This window comes from Cornus florida, unplaced genomic scaffold (genome assembly GCF_030987335.1).
Source record: "Cornus florida cultivar Cherokee Brave unplaced genomic scaffold, ASM3098733v1 CherokeeBrave_3.0.0_Hap2_Chr04, whole genome shotgun sequence".
NCBI classification, from domain to species: Eukaryota; Viridiplantae; Streptophyta; class Magnoliopsida; order Cornales; family Cornaceae; genus Cornus; species Cornus florida.
In genome coordinates, this window is record NW_026775574.1 from 90,495,113 (window position 1) to 90,505,053 (window position 9,941).

The following is a 9,941-nucleotide window of genomic DNA, read 5'->3' on the forward strand; positions in this document are numbered from 1 at the left end:
ACCCTTAATGAATCAACCAAATACAAATACAGCAAGCAATTAACACTATCATCTCATTTTCTTTCATTTCATTTCTTTTTCCTCCTCACTAATGTTATCTAATTTTTTTTTTTTTTTTCCTACTATACCAACCATAGTTTTAAGGTTATTATTAATCATTATGATAGACATGTGAAGTGGAAAAAAAAAAAAAATGCATTAATTAAACACATCAAATGTCAAAATCAATTGTAGAAAATTAGTGGTAATTGTAGTAGGTCCCACCTTGTGAGTTACGCCCGAGAAGCACCCAATTACATCTCTTTTCTCCTCCCATTGTGTGCAAAATCAATCTGCCCCGACTCAGTTTCTCTCTCCACAAGCAAAGTCCCAAGTGAACAGAGCGAACCCACAAATCTGTATCAGGGAGAAAATCCATGGAAGGTGAAGAAGGTACACAGCATCCTCAGCTGGTTCTCGGTAACAAACTATTCCTTCTCACCCACCCAGATGTCCAAGACATTGAGAAGGTCCGCCTCCGCGAAGAGGTCTTCGCCGCCGTCAAAGCCGACGGTAACCACCACCGCCACCGACGCTACCGTGAAAAAGGGTTTTCTTTTTCCATTATTTAGATTAATTGGTTTTGTATGTATTGGTGCAGATATGGCTCCGCTCTATGAAACCCTAGCCGCTAACTCTGTGTTGGATATGGATCAGTCTGTTTTGGATTCGATGCGTTCCAAGATTAAGGACGAGCTCAAGAAGCTCGACGAAAAGTGAGTTTATAATTTCTCTCTGTTACAAATATCTCAATATCTATACATATGTGATGATTCAAATTACTATATAAGTAAGTCGGACTATGAATTAATTGTTATATCGCCTCATCTTAGTCATCTATTAATGTAGTTCTTTAAATTCTGTTATATCTAACAAGAAATTTTGGTTATGAGCCCAGGATTTGATTTGGTATATTACTCAATTAATGATTCAATACATGTGGTATTTGTATGCATAGAGACATATGATTTGGATATAAATTAGGGTTCAAAACTGCATTTTTTTTGTGGGGTTAATGCACAACATAGTAAGATATTAAGAGTGGAAGAGGAGTGTTTGTGCTCTTGTTAGGTGGCTTTGTTGGTGTCTTCATACCGGACTTAGAATGTTGAACAACAAAACCGAAATGAGTAGCTTCAAAACCAGAGAATAGAAATCTGTATTTTAGGGCCAACAAATGAATGGAAGAGTGTGAATGTTAGTTTTAAAGATGATCATACAGATGTTGGAATTTGTGGGGGCATAGGCTTCCAACTGTTGTTTTACTTAAATATTGTTTTATTTAATTTTGTGAAAATTCGGTTAAATTTGAAGATGAGGGAATGAGAAGATCCAATTCACTTTTTCTTCTCCGTTTGGGATGACGAAGGTTTTATATGTTCATTTTTGCATTATTGGTAGAGGGTTCTATAACTTTGATAATTCATGGTAGACCTTCATTTTTTTAGGATGATTTTGATGAGAAAAGCAGGAAAATGAACTTGGAAGATACACTATAGTCTATTATGCCATTTTAGTGAGTTGAAGTCCCCAAAGTTAATTGGGGAAAATCTAATATATCCAGAAGACAAGTCTAAATTCAACTCAACTCACTCAGACATTATGGAAATTATTGGATCAGTTAGAAAAATTATTTTTTGCTTTTCGTCTTTATATATGGTTATACAGCACTTTTGCAATGAGTTTTGAGAGTTAATCTCTCCCTCTTAAACCCCCCCCCCCCCCCCCCCCCCACACACACACACACACACACACACACACACACACACACATCCATTGCTTTGTTTCACATGACTATTACCTATTTGCACTATCATTAAGCTGATGCAAATGCATTATTCAATTTTGTTAGTAAACCTTTCTAACATCCTCAGTTCATTTGATGGGCTTGTTGTTTATTAAGTTCAAACTGTTCTTGTGTCATATGCATGACAACCATTTTGTGAAAATGGCATTGTTCACTTTCCTATTGGGAAGACTTTGGCCCCATTCAGAGGGCCTTCCCCATAAGGCTCATCTACGTTGCATCAATAACGTTCGCTATCGACGACCATCTAGTCAAGAGCGGAGCAAGATTCTTTTTCGTTGATCGGTGAGAAGGCAGGATCAGGATGTGAGACTCTGGTACCGTCAGCAGGAAGTCAATTAGGGGATTTCCCACTTAGAACAGTAATTTGATAGGGTTATTCATTGCTCACAATGCCATGAGAGTACCTTTGGTACTTTAATTTGGTCCTTTTTCCTTCTCTCTCTTCACTCTCTTTCTTTCTTTTATGTTTTTTTTGGGGGGGGGGGAGGATGGGTGATTGTTTTCTAAATATTAGTTGAGCTTCCTTTCTTTGATCGTTTGTGAAATTGTGATGAATTATATTTATCCCTACCTTTTTGATTGATTAATAATATTTTGACTTCTATTTTTGCAAAATTTTTGGTACCTCTCTTTCAATCTTCCTATTATTTATTGGACAATGAAGTTCAACCATGTTTTTGTTTTTGGTATGCTTGCATTCTACTAACACATGCACATACATGCGCACACATACTGTTCACTAGTTGATGGAGATCATAATTTGTATTGTATGCTTGAACCGCACATGACTCTAACCTATGCTTGGAGGACGGGCAAGGACAAATAGATTTTAGAGCTTTCTTATATATTTTAGAAATATTAATAGATATGAGTTAGTTTTGGAATATATCCTTTTAATTAGTATCAGGGTTAGGTTTGCCTATGAGTAAGGTCTTAAGGCCTTGCATCTTTGTTGGACTGAGCATGGCTATTTTTCGGCACCGAACATAGGCACAGCTACATGACAACCATTTTTGACTTCTATGTGATTGCATCATATATTGTAGCAGCTATATTGGACTTGGGTTTCTTTTGTATTGCCTATATATATACATGGGCATATGTGTTGGATTGACCACCATTGATGATTATTGAATAATATTGAGTTGATTACAGATTCCTCTCACCCAATTATTCTTTTACTCTCTTCTTCCCTCCTTCTTCTTCTCTCTCTTTTCCTCACTTTCCTTCTCTCTTTTGGCTCTAAATCAGTTTGGTATCAGATCACACTACCCATCCTACATCACTAGTTTTATGTATCTGAAGTATAAAAATTTAACCTTTTAGGATCACTTGAGGTCAATTATTGTCGTTATTTGTTGATGCATGTTATTTGCCTAAGTAACATAATTGCTGAAGACTTATCCAAAAAAAAAAGTAACATAATTGCTGAAGACATAGTGCTATTGGATAAATCAAATGAAACTTTTGCAACAAAATTGGAAACTTGGAGAACTTTAATCTCAAATGGTCTAAACATAAGTTGAACTAAAGCAGAATCTATGGAATGTTAATTTAGTCATATTATAGGAAATGATAATATAGTGATAACAATTCAAGACCAAAGCATTACTCAAGTAATCTTTTTTGAAATTTAAGATCAATCCCATGAAAGGACGTAGAGATTGATGATGATATAAGTAGTAGAATTTGAATAGGTTGGACAAAATGGAGGCAAGGTAGTGGGGTGTTTTGTACGACAAACAAACATCAAATAAGTTATAAGGGATGGTATATACGACAGTCACTAGACCGACTATCCTATATGGAACAAAGTCCATATAAAGTATTGGGTGTTAAAAAAGAAACAAGAAAAAAAAAGGAAAAAAAAAAAGGAAAAGGAAAAAAAAGAGAGACAAGAACGACACATTCATGGTGCTGAAATGCGAATACTGAGATGGATGTTAAGAGTAACGAGAAGAGAAAAGGATAATAATGAATGTTAAGGGAGAAATTACACATATTAATGAAAATAGAGAAAGTACACTCAGGTGGGTTGATATATTCAATGTAGACCTGTAGATGCACTGGTGAGAGAATGAAGATTGGTTTCTATAGGATACTTCCCAGGGCAGCAGTCCAAGAGAAGAAAGCCACCTTCAAGGGAGCTTTCGTCCTCAAATAGATTTCCAAGGAAAAGTAGGTCAGCCCAAACTAACATGGAATGAATACATAAGAAATGATTTTAAATAGATAAATCTACTAGGTGAAATGGCTTATGATAGAAGAGAATGAAAAAAGAGAATCCATGTGGCCTGCTCCATTCAAACGGGATAACGGCAATGAAGATGATAGTGGTAATGGTGGTGGTGATGGTTTTCTCTACATCTGCAGGTGAGCTCTAGTATGCTGCCTTTTTTGTGCAATTTGACCCTTTATAGTTTTTCCTTCTTGAACTAATGTTGCTGATGTTATTAGGTCATCTCACTGACTGCAGATTACTAGTCGTTCCCTATACTTTTCATTCCTTGCATACTATCTGCTTGTATGTTTTAGGTTTTTCCACTCCGAGCAAATTACTCAAGATTTGATGCATTTGCCCTGCTTCGACTTGCCCAGTCATCTCAGTTTTATTGGATTCTGATCCGATAAGATGACCCAATATAGTTGGCGCCATCCTGGCAAGTATCGCATGACAACTCATGAATTACCTGATTTGCAGCCATCCTGTTTATATCACTTTAGTCTTCTTAGTAGTGATGTGTTGTCGCATGAGATGGAGTCAATATGCCTTCTATTTGCAATACACAATGCTGTTCACTTTGCAACCACTCAATGTTTATTGTCCAAAGGCCACGACCTGATTTCTTTCTTACATTCTCTCTCTTACATCCTAACCTATTTACAGTATCTCACACAAAGTTTAAAGTTGCAGTCAGTGCCTTGACATATCATCTAGCTTGTCTCAATATCTCAAGTTATCAATCCTATTTTAAGACACGGTACAAGAATTATGGTAGACGAAGTGATCTCTATCGTATCACAAGACGACTCATAGTCTCACCCGAGATGACGTTGTCTTGCGTGATGACAGGCAAGATGCTTCGTGATTGGCAAGATGTTGCGCATGACAATGTCTTTTACTACCTCTGTCCCATGGTATTAGTCCACTATCTCATTTTTAAATGTCCCAAATTGGTTGTCCACTTTGAAAAGTCAAAGCAAATAAGCCTTATCTTTCCATCGTTGTCCTTTATATTTTCAAAAAAATTCAAACTTGTAACTAGACATATCTAAACTAAAAAGGACAAGTTGGTAATTTTAAAAGGGGACAATGCATTAATTGCATGTCCCCTTAAAAACTTCAATTTCTAAACATGGACATCTGATATGGGATGAAGGGAGTACCTTGTTAGCAAAAGGTTTCCCACGTCCTAGCCACTCATTCACTCATTTGAACTCCAGTGATTTATGCTTTATATGGTGGGAAGAATAAGTGGATAGAAGGGATATGAGAAGGGATAGGATTTTATTTGGTTGAGTGAAAGAAAGGAAGTGGTTGACATCTTTAATTGTTTGATAGGAAGAAAGGAAAGAGGGAAGGTTTTGAATATGGTTTTCACTATTATACCCTCATTTATATAAGTATTACACATCTGATATGGTAATATTAAATAAAGAATGCCCTTTACATTTTCAGTTAAGAAATATCCTTCCCTTCTTCTCCCTTTTGTCCAGTTTTGGTAGGCAGCAAATTGGTGAGCCCATAGGGATGCCTAATTTATGATCCCATCCCTTTCCTCTCATTCTTCCCTCTACTACGTAAAAAATGTATGTTCTATCCTTCCTCTCTTCCCTCCCCCTTCCTTCTTTCCCACCTATCAGACATAGCCTTAATCCTGTACTAGTGCTTTAACCAATATGCAATGACTTGATAACCCACTTCCTAATTTTCAAGTTACTGCATATTCAATAAATCTGGAAGGTACAAAACGCCCTTTATCAATGCGTATGTGTCTATATATATATATATATATATTAGTTCATGCTAGAATGGTGGAATAGTTTCCTCTGTGTGTGTGGAATTTAAATAAGTTCAATTGGTAATATGGTTTTTAACTAATCCCATTATGTAACTTCTATCAATTGGTAATGTGGTTTGTTTCTTACCATGTCTGATGAATTCCACATATATTTGAAAAGGATCTGGGTTAGCTAGTGTGAATGATTATTGAGTTCTGTTGTAAACTATATATTATGAGGTCCTCTTATATGGACCAGTTGGTTAGTCTGATCATACTGCACCTTATGTTTCCACCACTGCATTTTGTTGTGATGTGATCATTACATTGTATCTATGAGGTGCCAAGTTCCTAAGGTCCTAAATTCTTTTGTTCTTGCTCATTTATATTTAATTGAATTTGTTTAGAATTGCTGATGCTGAAGAAAACCTTGGCGAAAGTGAAGTTCGAGAAGCTCATTTAGCTAAATCCTTGTTTTACATTCGAATTGGTGACAAGGTAAATAAGAATTATGACTAAAAATTACATAAAGTCTTGGCCAGTTCAGTGAACCTTTTTCTGACTTATTCCTTTGTGATTCCAGGATAAGGCATTAGAACAACTCAAGGTAACTGAAAGCAAAACTGTTGCAGTTGGGCAGAAGATGGACTTGGTCTTCCATACACTGCTGCTTGGTTTTTTCTATATGGATTTTGATCTCATTTCTAAAAGCATTGATAAAGCGAAGAAGTAAGCATGGACACAAAATCCCTTTTTTTTTTTGAAATTTTCTTCTGCAGTCTCTCTTATTTAAAGCATTGCAGTTCAGCATGAATTCTTACTCTAATACACCAATGGCAGCTTGTTTGAAGAGGGAGGTGACTGGGAAAGGAAGAACCGTCTAAAGGTGTATGAAGGCTTGTACTGCATGTCCATTCGTAACTTTAAAAAAGCCGCAGATCTTTTTCTGGATTCCATCTCAACATTCACTACTTATGAACTTTTCCCTTATGACACCTTCATTTTTTACACCGTCCTTACAAGCATTATATCATTGGATAGAGTTTCTCTGAAACAAAAGGTATTATTCAGTTTTGCCTCTGCCTGTATTTTTGCCCTATTTTCTTGAGAGAGAGTTTGGCTCTTCTTTTCTTTCTTCTATTATTATTGTTGTTGTTGTTGTTGTCGTCGTCTTTGGTTTTCCTCTTTTCCCTTTTGGGGGTGGTGATGGGGGTAGGATTGGGGGGAGGAGGTTGGTTTAATTGACATTCTAACTATGGTTACTCTGTGGCAGGTAGTTGATGCTCCTGAAATCTTGACAGTGATTGGAAAGATCCCTTTTCTGTCTGACTTTATGAACTCTCTATATGATTGTCAGTACAAATCTTTTTTCTCAGCGTTTGGTGAGTAAATATAGTGTACATAATACTCTTCCTTTTTAATTGAATATATTCAGAATTGTGTGTATGCATTTGGTCATGTGCGTGTGTATATATAGTTTGTTGCATTGCATAGTTTTTTCCAGTTCTATCATAGACCCTCCGGCCTTCACCATCCTTTTCATGTGTTCTAATTCAATGATTTTTCATATGACAAAATTCTCATGCAAAATACTTCTCTTTTTCTTGAAGGTCATCTCAAGTCATTGAAATAAATTTCATTTAGGAGGCATCCCTCCTGAAACTGATATCTGATAGATTTTCAAAGTGCAATAGTACATATCATCTGCTTGCCTAAGGATTGCCATATCGAGTAAGCCTGGGATCCACATCTGAAGCATATGAGAAAAAGGAATGGGACTAACCAACAAATAGGTCCCATTCAGTAGATCAGGAGTTTAAAAAATTAGTCTTAATTGCGGAGCTTTAAGTGTTTGGTTTGCATAATTTTTTGGAAGCATTTATATGTCTTTGTTCTGTCCAAGTATAAGATTGAAGGTGAATAGCTGATCTAGTCTAATCATAGTAGATTTTCATATAAAATATCTACTTCAGATTAATAAATCTATTGGTAAACAATGTCGGTTGTACTGGAATGTAATATATGCGAGTGGCATTTGGATTTCGCTTGCCCTCTCTGCTAGTGCGACGATAGCCAATACCACCTGTACTGATTAAACCTGTCAGGTTTCATTCAATTTTATTAGTTTTCTGGTATATTTGAGTTATAATTTTCACTTGGATGACTTTCAGCTGGCCTGACTGAGAATGTAAAGTTGGACCGCTATTTGCACCCACACTTCCGGTATTACATGAGGGAGGTTAGAACCGTTGTGTATTCCCAGTTCTTGGAGTCGTACAAGAGTGTTACAATTGAAGCGATGGCAAAGGCGTTTGGTGTATCAGTGGATTTCATTGATTTGTAAGTGGTTCATTTTCGCGGATATTCTCAATTGTGTTCTCTTTTGTGTTATTTAGTTTTTACTTTTTTGTTAGGAGCTAGAGGTGTTTACTTGTGTATTTCGATGGATCCAGGGAACTGTCTCGATTTATTGCAGCAGGGAAGCTTCATTGCAAAATTGATAAAGTTGCAGGTGTTTTGGAAACTAATCGTCCTGATGCAAAGAATGCTCTTTATCAAGCAACTATCAAACAAGGGGACTTCTTATTAAACCGGATTCAGAAGCTGTCTCGCGTGATCGATCTATGAAGTAGGTAAATGTTCCTTGTTTTGATTGAGTTTAGGAACCTAGTGTGGTTACTTAAGATGTACTTTTTATTGTCATCTGAATTTTGTTAATTTTTAAAGTTCTAATGGACAATTGCTTTGTGAAAATGATGCCAGAAATTAGGTCTATGCCAAGTCTAACAGTCTAACCTTCCCAGCACCCTTGGTAATCAATGGGAACCATGCTGGGTAATGGTTTGGTTGGCATCTCCTGGGTTGTTTATTTTTTGTCCGTGTGGAAGATATAGCGTGATGTTAGATGTTTTATGGTTGGATAGCATTTAAAATAGAAGTGATTATGATTATTAATTTAATATATCCAATTGAGTGGTTAAAAGCTGTTGGGTCCTTTGACCTTGAGTATCTTTCCCATTCCTTAAATGGTCCAATGATTTCAATTTCAGTTGGTCATTTTTTCCACATTAATGGTTCATTTCATTTAGCCGAATCATTTAAGTTTTAATTATGTGGGGGGTTGCATTTGTATATTAAAATTTATCTAGCATCCAGAATAAGGTTCCCATTTCATTTTGTAGTAAGTAGTTTCTGAAGTGACTCTTTGCTCGATGAGTGTACCATGTCATTCCTGGAGTAACCTTACCTTTTGGTACAGAGATGCATCCTCATGTCGGGGAAATGATTAGATGAGTAAAATACCTAGGAGTAAAAACTTCATGAAAGACCGACCACCTTTAACACAATTCATGTAACTTTTGTACTAATTATTTCATATATTTTTCATGTCAAAATTTCCGTCTGTATTGATCTTTCGTGCAACCTTATCATGCTAGTAGCTGATGATATTTTTGCTTGCAGCAGCAGGACTGTTACCTCACCGCCACTCAAGCTTGTTCTTATTTGGAGACACTGCGGAGAGCTTAAATTGGAGACATTATGGAGAGTGTTGCCAACTAGCTGTCGAGTATTTAACAGACTTCTGCAAAAGCGTTGAACAATGGAAATCTTTTGCTTTGTCAATTTAATTTTCGTTTGGAAGGTGACTTGCCTAAACAAAAAAAATGTCTCTAGGGATTTGATTGTTTCATGCTCTGAATGTTGGAAGTCTCAATCTCCACAAGTTTCTTTTCGTTGAGAATTTTCCCAGAAAATGTGGGTTCGGAATTAATGGAATCTTTTGCTGAATCCAGCCAGAGACGTGATGAGTGTGTGGTTCAGCCACATGCTTTCAATCCGTACTCTGTTTGCCATTTATTAGAGGAAGAATCATTTTCCTTGGATTGAGCTGTTCTACTGCTTGTTTGATGACTCAAAATGGTCAATTTTATCTACAATTTACTAAAATGAACTTCTTAAGTTTTTAGTTGAGTGCAAATGATATATAAACTATTTTGTAGCATTACTATATATGGAACCATTTTCATATTTTTCTTTTTTGAAAAAAGAATCATCATCTTTCTTCACTTGGAAGAGTTTAGTAGCATTAT

At 36.2% G+C, this 9,941-nt stretch overlaps 1 protein-coding gene across 4 annotated transcripts; it reads left to right on the forward strand.

The window, feature by feature from the left end:
• The first annotated feature begins 308 nt into the window (after positions 1 to 308).
• LOC132303871 (26S proteasome non-ATPase regulatory subunit 6 homolog) lies at positions 309 to 9,734 on the forward strand. 4 transcript variants are annotated; one of them, XM_059801316.1, is made up of 9 exons: positions 309 to 552; positions 641 to 755; positions 6,258 to 6,348; positions 6,434 to 6,579; positions 6,691 to 6,910; positions 7,124 to 7,232; positions 8,022 to 8,190; positions 8,304 to 8,483; positions 9,313 to 9,734. In XM_059801316.1, exons 1-8 carry the CDS (start codon positions 417 to 419, stop codon positions 8,476 to 8,478), a joined length of 1,161 nt encoding a protein of 386 aa, XP_059657299.1. In that variant the 5' UTR covers positions 309 to 416; the 3' UTR covers positions 8,479 to 8,483; positions 9,313 to 9,734. The 4 variants fall into 4 exon arrangements, with proteins under 4 accessions (XP_059657299.1, XP_059657302.1, XP_059657298.1 ...); XM_059801319.1 differs by having other exon boundaries at positions 9,316 to 9,734; XM_059801315.1 differs by having other exon boundaries at positions 8,304 to 8,479.
• Positions 9,735 to 9,941: the final 207 nt, after the last annotated feature.

Bases quoted from the DNA above. Each gene is read 5' to 3' on its own strand.
- LOC132303871 (XM_059801316.1), top strand. From the start codon at position 417: ATGGAAGGTGAAGAAGGTACACAGCATCCTCAGCTGGTTCTCGGTAAC. The intron at 756-6,257 runs GTGAGTTTATAA...GAATTTGTTTAG, and splicing joins CTCAAGAAGCTCGACGAAAA to AATTGCTGATGCTGAAGAAA. The intron at 8,191-8,303 runs GTAAGTGGTTCA...CGATGGATCCAG, and splicing joins TCAGTGGATTTCATTGATTT to GGAACTGTCTCGATTTATTG.